We start from the raw sequence: 14,010 nt of genomic DNA on the forward strand, positions 1-14,010 counted from the left end.
ACTAAAAAATTCGGTACTGTTCGGTTATACGGAATACAAAGGAAAACGCATTTTGAAAATTGCCGATAAACTGGATTATTTGTTAGTTTAGGTTAGGTTAAACTAACAAATAATCCAGTTTATCGGCTATTTTCAAAATGCGTTTTCCGCTGTATTCCGTATAACCGAACAGTACCAAAAATTCAAAGTGGAACAGAAAATGGGGGAAGCTGTATCTAATTGGCTTCCAAAATTAGAGAAACCAAGTAGTAAACAGCGGACTTATTCAGACTTACAGACATCCCAATTGGTATTTTTAGGACGCTATGAGAAAATCATTTGTACATGTATGTACATGAAGGGCCATGACATGAAAATGTTTAAAAACCACTGTTACATACCTGATCTTTAAACATAGCTTCCTCGCGTACACTCTGTAAGGTGTTCTCCAAATCTATGCGGCACAGGGTTTCCTCTTCCTGAATCTTCCTCGTGTCTGCCAATTGTTTCCGAAGCTTCTCCAGCTCTCTGCCCAAGTCCTGAATAAAAGGCAACAAATAAATTAATAACATTGTTTCATGACTTCATTCATCAGCGGGTAGTAATATATTATTATAAAGTTATTTAACCATACATCCTTAATCAAATACCATCATCATGAATGCAGGAATTTCAATAATGTAGATACTTCAATTTTCCAATAGTTCCAACACACTCGAAATCAAAAACTGCTCCACTGCAAATGATGGAATGACACTGAGGATTATGTAATAAATAATGTCAAGATTGATATTGAAGTTTGCAATATTAAGTTACATGGTTATTTATGAAATGATACTTGAAATATGAGACTGTTTGTAAGAGTATAGGGAAAAATATGTAATTTTCATGAGTAAAATAAATGTTATAATAAAGACAGTATTTTTACCAACATTTAGCATATCACTTGAGGTTTTACAGCAGGTCTATCCGCAATAATAAAAGTAACATCAAAGTCAATGGCACACCAAACCACACCCGGCCTTAATCAGGTGTATCATGGGACCCTAACCCTATATTAGGTGTGGAGCATCCTTTTTTGAGTATGAGTAAATAGTTAGCCTTGACTGAAAACTCTAATCTCAATGTACATTATTTGAAAAGGTGGTAGTCTTGCACTTTGTGTGCGACAAGTCAATCTATTCGCTATTAGGTGTTCGCAATCTGGCGATGTAGGGCTCGACTGACAGATTCATAGTCTCTCAGTTGGGTTAGTTCTGCATAAAGTGACTGTTAAATATGAAACAAACAAACACGTGGAGAGAGATCATAACGAGGAGACGAAGATGTTTACCAATGCTTCATCCTGAGCCTTCTTCCTTTCGGTGACAGCAGTGCTGTACTTGCCGCTGAGTTCTGATGCACGGGATTCGAAGAGTCTGACTGCGCCTTCAGCATTGGCCAGATCTTTGGTCTTCTTCTCAAGACTAAAGAAGAAACCAAAATTAATGAAATCCTTTAATAAAACAATTAAACCAACACAAGAACTTTGCTCTCATAGTAAGGTCGAGTACCAGAAATCTTAAGCATACACCTTATATTATGTGCATGGTCCCCACATCCTGAAGCGGGCCCCCAGGCTAGGATCTTTGACGGGCCCCCTACCTATCGCTAAAGATAAAGGCAGTGTGACGCTGTACAGTAGCAGTAGCTTTTTTTTCCTATTCGAGAGGATTTGTGATGTGTGTTTAATTCACTTATCTGCTCGATTCGCCACGCCGGGCTCTACCTGAGCCCGGGCCCCCAGGCTAGAGCCCTGTCAGCCCCCCTTTGTGGGGGCCATGATTATGCGCAATGTAATTTTAGTCTTTATAATTTCCAAACTGACAGAAGATATGAAATACCTACATCTGATTAGTTTGTTTCTAACAGAGGCAGAATGGTATTAAATGGAATTCTTTTGTTTCTCATGCGAACAGTTTTTGTTTGCTGGCGACATAATAATTCATGTAGTTGTCATGAGACAAAACTATTCACAATGAAACGGCCCACAAAAATAACAAAACATACACGTCAACACGTATTATCATCTACTTCTACTATATAAAAAGTTGACTTATGTATAGTAGTCACCATAAAAATCGCTATCGCTAAACTTGTTGAAATAAAATTATTTGTACCTTGCTTTTACACATTTTATTTTGCTGGCAACAAAATAAAAAAAACGCGGGAAAACAACACGAAAGCACGACACGTTACGCAATCGAAAAAAACGTGCGAACTGCGAAAAATTGACGCATCAAACATATTATTGATAACATCTAGTGGACAGAACACCTAGTCAATAATGAACCACACATTTAAATTATCTCGTCGATTGACGTAATGTCAATTTCGTCACGATAATCTTGCAAATTAACCATCCCCACTTTTTAGATGATCAAGATGATGTCATAGCATAAAAATATTCGAATGAGGAACCATCAAAAATAGGCAGTTACGACTACGAGTAGTGATTATAAATACTCAGAGCACGTACATGTCTCTTCACCGGGATGACGATGACATCGGAATGTTTTTTTTTTAAACGATATCAAATGGCAATCTAATAATTATAACATAGAACCGAAATTTTCCCAATCAGAATTTTATTTGAAGATTAAAACCACAACTCAGAGCAATATTATTATGTTTACCATATTATCAAAGCATTACAAATTAAAATAACGAAACCACGTTTCCTTAGACGAAAATAGCACGGTATATTACGTTAACGTGGGACGAACACACCTACCTACACTAACACTCTCTTACCGAAAATATTATTTCAAAATGCACCCACCCACATGACGAGGGTTATGTTTTGTTTTTAACGAAATGATATACCTAGGTACATACGTTATAAGATAAGTCATCCAGTTAATTCAATATAGGTATCTCATTCGGAGTTCGAATAAAATAAAAGAGTAATTTCTACTTGGAGACAGGGGAAGCGGAATATCAATCTCAATTGAGCGCGTTGTCCAAATAATTGTTGGAGCTACGACCAAACACCAAGAAGGGTATGGTAATGTAAGTAGGGTGGGTCATATTTTGATCAGTGAAAAAGTTAAGATGGTAAAGATTTGGTAGTATAAATAAATAATTATAATTACTGGAATTAGAATTCCTGTTGTCAACGAAATTTAATTTTGCCTGAATTATGTAGTTTCAAGATATGTATAAAACACTATAAATAAAAATGACGAATTTAGGAGAAGATAATATGCTAGAGCTAGACTATTTATAAATTATGGCAACGCGTGTGACGTGAATAAAATTGTTGATCATTTCTGCTTCAAGGGAGGGGAGGAAGAGTCCAACGATGTATTTTGAATACTCGTACATACAAGAATCCAACGGCCGAGAACCAGAGAACGACCGTGTGCTCCAGTCAACAAATACGACACGGCAGCACTACCACATTTATCCAAGCATAAACAATATTAATACTAGGTACTAAACATGTAAAAATAATACACGGAAATTCAGTGATTCCGAGACCGGTTTCACGTCACAATACTGTAATAAAATAATATTATATTGTTATACATTATCGAGGAAAGGTCAGCAATCGATGGATCGTCACACATACCCCCCCCCCTCCCGGAATAAAATCGAAAGCGTCTAAAATCTAAAACCATTCCCTATTTTTCCGGTCCAATGAAACGATGGGGGAGTTTGCTAATATATGCATAAAAATAGTCTCACATAGCTACAGGAATCCTACAATGCAAAATAAAATAGGTATATGGCACTCCATAGTAGTCGTTGGTACAATCCTGTCAATATTGGGTCTCCGTCTCCAATCGCGATCGGTTATCTTGCCCGTCTCAAATTAGCGTACAACTACCGAAAGATAAATAATTACACATAACATTCTCATCATTGTGCCATTCAGTGTTTCCTAAAGTGGTGATACCGTTGCTAGTGCTGCAGCCCTATGTTATAACTTGTGGTATGAAGTCACCCGACGACATGACGTAACTGTGACGTAAGCCAATACACGCTCGAGGCAAGCCGCCCAACGCACACGGCTCACCATAGATATTATTATGCTGAAACACCTATTTGTGTATGGGGACAATGGATAACGCCAGTATTTGAGTAGCGTTAATTTCTCGAATGCTATTATCACTCCGGTAGTACGTCACAATGATGTCATATGACGTCATGCCGACCGGGCGACTTCAGCTCGCAAGTTATAACAATAGGCTGCTGGAGCGACCCAGGGGGCATTGTTGCCATATCTACTGAAAATTCAGTAGATTTACTGATATTTTTTGCCAATATACTGAATTTTTGATTTTTTCTCGAAATTCAAGAAATCTACTGATATTAAATTTGTGTTTTTCCATAATTGTAAGTAAACTGATGATTATTTGAATAATAAACTTGAAATGATTTACGCACCTCCTTTTTTGATGACTGACATTCTACATTGATAAAGAAAGCATTGTAACTCTACCCAAGAGCGCCATTTTACCCACTAACATCATCATTGTTTATAATAAATTAATTATATTTGTTATTGTTATTCTCATTAGTCTTAAATCATATTATCTAATCATACTACACTTTGCAAAATCTACTGGTATTTTAAATTTTGACTTGGCAACACTGCCAGGGGGGGAACCAATACATAGCATAATAATTGTATTAATAAGGGAGGCGGTGGAAGCAAAAAACAGAAGAAAATGTTGAAAATTCGTACATGTTTCATGACATGTTGGGTAACACTATAATTAAATTCGTAGTGATTATTATATTTTCCAAACCGAGAGAAATTAACTGGCGAATGATATAAGAATGCTGCATACAAAAATAATAATTTGAAAATCTTATTTTAATTGTGTTTCGGTATCTTGAATTGTATTATTTGTGTTTAATGCGTATGTTACATGGTATAAGTGTCCGGGCATCTTATTCACAACACCTTTTTTATTATGTTACGTACTCCACAGGTAGATACATACAATAATGCAAATCCGCCATTGCATCTGTCTTCTAAAGGATTTAGATTTCCAAGAGAGTGTTACGTATATTTTTTTCCCCTGAAAAGAGTGAGTGAGTGAGATTCCCAAATAAATTTGGGAATCTCTGTAAAAAGAAAGTAATGTGACCATCATAATGCCAACACAAACACAAGAATTTAAAAAAAAATGTTATTCAGTAAGTTGGTAACATGTTGAGAACTTTAGCAAAGAGCATGAAATTAACGTGCTCGCAGCACATGTGCGTGGGACCCGTTGGCTGACTCCTTCTTAATTCAGAATACGTCAGAGATAAAAATTTCAAATAAAGGGCATTACAACAAAATGTCACAATATCTACTAAATAGAATTAGAACCCAGTAATACCTACGCTATTAAATATTATTGACGAAATACCTATTTATGTAATATGTATCTATATTCTATGCTTTTAGAGAAAACATAATAGTGACAATGTCCACCTGAACAGGTTGCCGAAGTGTGTCACCTTTTGAGCAACACTTTTGAGATAGATTCGTCAGATTAGTACCCAATAAGCACTAGTATAAAACCTGAAAAATATTTTTCATACAATTTTGGAATGTAAGACTTTTGTAAATTAATTTAAATATAAGCAAAGTGAATGACCGTAGACAGATATACCAGACATTGCCATGAATCGTTTAATGAAAATAATAACCAACTAAAAATATTGGGATAACAATTACGAAAAAAAAAATGTTCGGCATGACTGCCTCGGTTACCGAGAACAGTAAAGATTATTCGAGGCTTACGTCATTGTAGTTCTCAAAAACCTGTCCTCATAAAAATTCACAAGGCTACGTTGCCTAGACTACCAAATTTTGTGTGATAACTTGATTGTATTTTACATGAAAAGCACGCCGATCCGTTTTCATCTATTTGCAGGGACCCGACCCGATAAAAATCTACTGCCAGGTGGCATTTAAAATAATAAATCGATGTAGTGGTGTTTTAGCATTGACACACTTCCCAAAATGGTTATGAATAGCTCTGAATAGTGCAATTTAAAAATATTTTTGCACTGACGAAAAATGGTTATGAATAGCTCTGAATAGTGCAATTTAAAAATATTTTTGCACTGACGAATGGCTAGCTGGATGGTTGGTTGGTTGCAAGGATTAATCAAAAGCATTGGCAGAAAGAAGGTTTGTAAGTATGGAACAAATAAATTTTATAAATACCTACATAGTAAAAAATATGCTAGTCGAACTTGTCAAAACAATGGTATTATGGTACTATCCACGGCAGATGCATTATAATGAGTAATAACACTAATAACATTAAATTGATTACCCAATGGCAGGGTCGAAGTGTGTATGTACTGTCATTCCTTTCGTTAAGCCGCGTTGACACGATCCAAGTTGACTTGTACGGAGCGCACTCGTATGAGACATCTTCATACTAATGATTCCTATCGAAGCTAGCTTGGATGAGTAGGACGCGGTCCAAGTAGCTTGGATAGGAGTAATTTATATGAAGATGTACCGTACGAGTGCGCTTGGATGGCGCTCGGTCCAAGTGTACTTGGATCGTACTTAGACCGTGTCAACGCGGCTTTAGCTATAAAAGTTATAATCGATATCAGTGTTGCCAACCGTAGTATAATTATATTTTGTAATAATAACAAATTGGTCCGTGTATGATGTACAATAGGTATATATGAGATAGGTACATAATATTATAATAGTAACTATGCCAAAAGTACATACTGTTAGTTTTGGCATTTCCGTACCGTAAATTTCTATAATTTTGAAATAGATGATAAAGTTTGATCGATAACGTAATGTGAATTCGAGATTCTGATCTAAAATGGAAAAATAAATGCGCGAAACTGATAAAAAAGACCATCGATTGCGATCTGAAATGGAATGTCATAATTATTAGTAGCCAAATTTTTTAAGGATTCTCGGATGCACGCAAATTTGGCTATTAAGTAAGTATTGTAGGTATAATATACAAAATTATCTGTGTTTTTAAAGCAATGCACCGCGGCACACCTAGCATCGTCAACCACGCAATTTATTTATATCGATAGGTATACGTTTTAATTCAACTAACAATACGTTTTGCAATATTAATACTATTTTTGCATAAAAGTCATAATTTTATAAATTCGTAAAATGATAATATCCGAAATCGGTCGTACAAAAAGATTAACACATACGTTACACACGTAGTAGGTAGGTACTTCATATTATTACGGATAATAATAATCCGATTGAGCTTTTTCGAGGCGTATGAAACGACCCGTTAAATTTAAAATATCGAATGACCTTGGCTAATTCGTTTCGCCTGCAATAAAAAACACAATGCGGCCAATAAGTTACCTAAATTCCGCGTCGAGATCAGTGGCGTAGGCCGTAGACATCGCAATGTAATAGTTAATAAATTGTAGGTACCTAAAAACTGTGTTCGGCAAACGTCATACGCTTTTAGCATGCTGACGGTATTGCAACGGTTTGAGCTCCAGAAAAAACCGCGGTGACGTGTGTCTCGATAGAGAAACCGCAGTATGTATATGCGCATGCATGCACAAGATTATGTACAATACCGTGATTTTTGAAGTTATATTTCTTTTGGCGCGTTTGGGAAAACATAGCAGCGTACTATTTTTGGCGTGTGACGAAGTTGCGCGCGCTGATTTAACACGTTTGGCGTGTGACGTAAGTTGCGCGCGTCGATGCAACACATAATTTATTATTATGATTATATTCATTTCGGTCTCAAGGGTATATGCGCATGTGCATAGTGTCATTTAGTTAGTCGTTCAATACAACCAAGTAAACAGCACGTGTTGTAAACATAACCAATATTGTGTCATCATAATAAATAATATATATGTTTATAAACAAATTTCTGGAGACTAACATTCAACACTGTTAATTTATATTCTTATATTGGAGTGTATATTTATTTTTCATTGTAAAGATTGTGTATCAAGATTTGAGACTATAATTATGTAAGTATTATTTATGAGTACAATTATATATCAATAAATAAATAAATTTTGTGAATGTTGAGTTGGTAAACAATTCAAAAAATATAATAAAATTAGTTTTTTTATTAATTCATCATGGGCACTTCTGAATCGATATTAACCGCTGTATGGCAAAGATGAGTTTGGTCAATGGATATGATCCAATACAATAATTAAATTACAATTATCATGTGCTATGAGACACAGGCGAATCGCGTACGTTTTCATCAACCTAATCCACTATAATATTAATAGACTCAGGTAATTGTTTTGTTATTTTTTGTTTTGTTACGCCAAAGAAGTATAACTTCTAACACCGATTAAAAAAAATACTCCATATTGTGATATCAATTGGGCTGGATGTCCAGACACAATTATTCATCCTTGGTGCTGCTAGTACGGCCACATTTAAACTAATTAATCTTAAAACAATCTTCAACGCTGGTGCAGACCCCGTGAACTGGTTTATTTTCTTCTCCATTGCTGCCGCAAACACTAAAGTGTACAATTTAGGCGACTGTCAAATGTTAATTACGCGTCAGATCTGACTGAAATTTCCACAGAAGTTGTTTGAAGAATGATACTTGACAGCAATTATTTTACGCATTGTGGCAACATAATAATATACATTTAATAAACTTGTCAAACTACCCTAGTTGGTATTGTGGAGATTTTTTCAATGCTGCCGTAAACCTAAAAGGTTTGAAAACATTCGACTAGAAAACAACCATCGAATAGATTGTAAAGTACTGTGTTTGACAGAATACCAAAACGAAGAGCACGCCATGATTGTATGATTAACAACTTTATCAGTTTAGCATACTAGCAATGCGTATATGTAATTAATTTCACAGGGTCCAGGGGTCATTTGAAAATAATAATTTGTTCCAGTGTTCTGCTTTTAATAATAAAATCATATTTTTGTCCTTGTATGATCCTCTTTTACTGACATTCAACTAATCATCCCATTTTTAAGGTGAATTGCTCTGACTACCAGTCACCTAGCGGAAAAATACGAAGCTTTCAAGGTGCCTCTGGTAGACAGAGCCTTCACCTTAATATGGATGAACTTTATTTCCTATTTCCAAATCCCTAATTGACGTAATTTAAGTAAAGTACATAAATATACATAAGTAGTGTGTACTTCTACTATAATATCGGCGAAAGCAGTTTTATCTTTAATATCGTCGTTTCGCAATTAAGTACATATTTTAATCAGTCAAATATCAACAACATCGAATACCTAATATTTGTGAACAAGGGCTTGTTTACACGGCTCAGTACAAACGTCACGTTTTTGTGAATGCTGGCGACCGTGTACGCCCGCACGATGGGCTTATTTTTCATGGGCTTAGTAAAATCATTAGTCGGATTGGTAATAAAATAAGCATTAGTATTCGGTATGTTTACACGTGCCTGCAGTAGTGCGAGTTGCGAATACTGATGATTAGTACTAAGCCTGTGTAAGCAAGCCCTTAGGCAGGTACTTATTGTGTATGACGTATGCCCCCCCCCCCCCGCTACCCAAGATCGATAGTGATAAATTGATACGCGAATTTTACACATTTTTCATAATGTGATATACATTTTACCATGGTAATAATCATAATCAATGATTATAATATTATGGTGTGGATAGGTCGTAACGTCGGAGATACAGTGATATTTAGTGAGGAACATTATCTTTATGCTTTATATATTCAAGATACAAATTATACTGTTTTATTCAGAGCGTTGGAGCGGAGCTCGGAGCAGGAGCACGGAGCAGTGGAGCAATGGGGTTTTACCCGGAGCACCGAAAATGTGCAGTGCTCCACAGCTCCGTATGTTATTTTTCGTTATTAAGTTTTCGTCCTAAAATCCAATGAAAATATTACATTTGACACAGCAACACTGGAATTATTTGAAATTCGGTAACATTGCCGAGTGATAAATAGCCTCACTTTTTTGACAGAAGAGGTAGATAATAAAAGACGATTTGCTGCCGAAATTTAGTTTATAATTTAATGAAAAGAACATTTATTTGATAAACTGTGATTCATATAAAATAGACCTTATTTCATAACTAATTAATTTAAAAAAAATTAACTTTGGTATGCATAAAATACATATTAAAACTTTTTACCCGGAGCGGAGCTGGAGCAAGTATAAAGTCCCGGAGCGGAGCAACTCAAAAAAGGGTCCTCTCCAACCCTCTGGTTTTATTTCAAAAGGTACCTTCAATTTTCTATAGAACCCCGAGATATTAATTATGACATTTAGTTTCGTATGTTGGTACAACAGCGAAAATATACGTAATACCGATGTTACCAACATTATAGAGTTGGTTGAACTGTACAATACAAATTGATTGCTTAAATTAAATTTCAGTAATCTAAAAAAGTATGATTCACCGAATAATTCAACTAAAATTATTTAGTGTTAATAAATAAATTTTCTATGTCGATGGTTCTTTTGGTTGGGGTTTTGATTTTTTCATCAAAATGTCGCACTGCAGTGGCCACCTCTTTTCATTTACCCATTTCATAATACATGTGGAAAACATTATAAGAATTCCGTACTTCGAAATGTTTATATTTATATGACACGTGCATTATATTATTATGCATACTCTAATATTAGAATATTCATAATATAATCTAATTAGAGTCCAATATGTATTTGTCATATTATAATTTGTACCTACCCGTTGATCATGTAGATTGTAGGACATGCAGGTTAATAAAGAAATTTACGCCGCTTCTCATATTGAGGGTAAACAGTGCGATTAATTTCTAAACCGAAAAGAAAAACATCCTAGAAGAAAATCGTTATTTGGAACACAAGGCCGATATAAATCGAGGACAGCACGCAACCAACGCCAGACTCGTTTAGAATTTTTGGATTCTACCATCGTCATCGTCATGCCTTGTTTTATTTTATTTCAATTATGTTTCATTTTTATTTATTGTGTGTGATGAAGCTAACTATGATTTAATATGGGATATAGTTGAGGAATCCCGTGCCAAGAATTAAAAATGTTGATTAATCGGTGCAACATAATCGAGGCCGTCCATAGTCAGTCGACTGTGCGAAATGACAAGTTCTGATGGTAGTGTTAGTTATTGCGTAACTTCGAATACAATGTGGTAACCTGTTTCCACATTGAAAGCAATTATTGCTTTCAAAAAATTTGCGGCGTCTTACTACGGGCGTGAAGATCTCTTCACATAAATTTTGCTGCCTGTATGATTAGCTTCGTTCTTTAATTTAATAAACAAGTAGCTTCATTTTCTTTTTAGTAATTTCCATGTGCTTTTTCTCTCACTGGCACTTTGCATTAGAGTAAACTCAGTAAACTCGGTCAGAGCTCACTTTGAGCGTAGCAATCAAAGTCTTGGGCATCTTCTCCCAGGACACTCCCAGGCCAATTCTTAGATGCTTCACATCACCAATTGACGGGTCCCGTGATACTCTCGATTATGACCGAGGGTGGTACGGGGCGGGTTTGGTGGAGGGACTTTAAATTCAATGTTTCCACATTTGAGTGCATGGCGAGCTCAGTCTTGGGTAACTGCTCCTGAGACATTCCCAGTCATAAAAATGATGCTTCACACCAGTGGGGTTCCGTGATACGCCCAAATAAGACCGGGTGGGGTGCGAGGTGGATGTGGTTTGGTAGGGCTTAACTTCAATATTTGCAGTAAATGAGGAAGCGGCCAATATGTTAAACGACGCTGGGTGCAACATCGAAAACGAAAGTGGAATGCCTCCACCAAGGGCACATGCTGCGTCAATTCTTGACTAACCAAGATGGATTCGCTACCAAGCCTCCCGGAGCGTCACCCGACCAATATGTCCATGTGGTGGAGAACTACAGGATCCAAACCACACCCTCTGTCAATATCCGAGAATGTGGTTCGAAAGGGAAGAGACGGTCAAGTCGGTCCAACCAGCTGTTGGGCCCATCGAGCCGTCCGAGCTGGTCGCCACGAAGGCCAATTTTGTTGCGTTTAAAAAAATTGCGGTGTCAAGTGAAAACAATCTTTTATTATTACTTAATGTAAAATAATTAGTAATAGTAAGCCCATGGTAATCGAGAGGACATAGGGAATTTAATAAACCGGCGGCACGTGTAGGTACCACACTACATCAATAAATTGAATAAATGATAATATGAGAAATTATTCGCGGAAATACCAGAATAAAATTAATGTTTGGAAGCTCTTTCTGTGAGACGAGAAAAGAAAGACCGCTGCAGCATTTTCTCACAACATACGAAATCTGTGGCTATTTCGGGATATTATGCGATCGACCGAGTACGATTTTGACCCATTTATTTGAAAAACAATAATAGACAGATACAGGAAACGCAATAATTATTACGCATACATATTCAATCTACTTTTAAACATAACATAGGTAAGTACATAACTACCGCGATGGCCGAGCGGTGACGGTCTCGTCTCGGGTTCGAATCCTGGGTTTGGCAAATCCGCGTGTTATTATTTCAATATGTGTTTCGAATCAATTGGTAGAGAATTATGCAAGTGGCTAATAACAATATGTTCACCAGGAAGCTACATTCCACATTAGATTGTACAGCGAAGAAAAAATACAATACAATGAAATCCTAGAAAATAGGTATACCGAATCAAACTTGAAGTCACGTCCATTGCATTCCGGGCGGTGAGCTTTCATTTAATAAAAATAATTTAAGTCAAAATGATTGGTTTATTATAATGGTCCGACACGAGTGAAAATAATGATTTGGAGATAGCCACATATACTAATTAACATACTAATTTACCTACATAATTTATTCGTGGGTCAATTAGGTATAATTCCGATATTAACAAATATGTATTCATTTTCATACTAGTGACACATATGTAATTTTGTCTTCAAGATACTCGTGATGACATATACTACACGATGCTGTATATTGTGTGGTTGGCGCATTATGCCGCCATATTAATGATAAGTTCGTATAGATATTTTTTTTGTGTAGGTTAATACCTATATTATGTTAAATATAGTATGCTTCCAGAATTAGTTGGGAAAATCACGTGCGCACTGTTTCAATGCACTCTCGATCACACCTAGTAAGACCGTGACCCCGCGCCTAATGACATGTTTTGGGAATGCTTTATCGCTACCGAACCAGAGACACTTCATCCCATTGAAGGCATGCATGTGTTGTGGATACGAAACTAATCCCGACAGTACGGAGTCGGTTTCCTTGCGATATCGGGAGTGACTCAGTCCTGCCTCACAATTTACTACCCATGTTATACGCGTTGGAATGGAAATGAACCCGAATAAAAACAGGCGAGCCATCGTGAAGGTCACCTAGTAAAGATAATGCTTATCAGCGTAAAATAAAATACAAAATGTAGTGAGACCCTGAGGTGAAGAAGTTGTGTGCGTGCGGCAAACTAATAACATCAATTACATATTACTGAAATATGGGAAGCAAATACCTACATCTCCCTCGCCATTGTTGATTGTCTTGTGTCGCAATTACCATAAATGTATCCATATATTTGTTTGCTCTTTGTGTGTCGTAACAAACCGCCCTCTCACTTCGGGCGAATACAACGTACACAGGGGAAGAGCATTGATTAAAAAAAAACGCCTCTTTGATCCCGCGGCTGGAAGCCAGATACTAAAATAAGACACTTTGTTCGATGGGATAATGAACAGTTACCCAAAATGTGTGGCGAATCGGTTTTACGATCCTCTATGGTTACTGAGCTTAGGTTAATGGCTTCGAAATGGTTTCCTATCATTAAAAGGGGGTGGCAGTAGGTACTTATGGTAACTTTTTTATATATTATCAGTGCATTGAAACCCCATTGTATACTATGTTGGAGATTGGTCAAAGCTGTATTGACACAACATTATGCCAATTATCTCAAAAATCAAATATAAAGTAGATATATTCACTCCGGCGGAATGTCGGTGGGTGAACGGATATCTAACGGCAATGATATCCAAATAACAATCATTACACTTAATAAGTTGATGATTTTATTTACC

The 14,010-nt window shown here is 36.3% G+C and overlaps 1 protein-coding gene across 2 annotated transcripts in view; it reads right to left on the bottom strand.

Moving 5' to 3' along the window:
* LOC147072035 (lamin-C-like) overlaps positions 1-14,010 on the bottom strand; it is a 34,656-nt gene that overhangs the window by 17,704 nt on the left and 2,942 nt on the right. For both annotated transcript variants that reach the window (XR_015070586.1, XM_085946564.1), the window contains exons 2-3: positions 1,313-1,445; positions 381-518 (exon numbers count right to left, since the gene is read on the bottom strand). Coding sequence is in view for 1 of the 2 variants with exons in the window: in XM_085946564.1 (XP_085802690.1) it covers positions 381-518; positions 1,313-1,445 (271 nt within the window). In the remaining variant the exon portion in view is untranslated. The remainder of the gene's footprint in view (positions 1-380; positions 519-1,312; positions 1,446-14,010) is intronic.

The sequence above is a fragment of the Rhyacophila brunnea genome, unplaced genomic scaffold (assembly GCF_057557595.1).
Source record: "Rhyacophila brunnea isolate RB1 unplaced genomic scaffold, BYU_Rbru_1.0 scaffold_2, whole genome shotgun sequence".
NCBI classification, from domain to species: domain Eukaryota; kingdom Metazoa; phylum Arthropoda; class Insecta; order Trichoptera; family Rhyacophilidae; genus Rhyacophila; species Rhyacophila brunnea.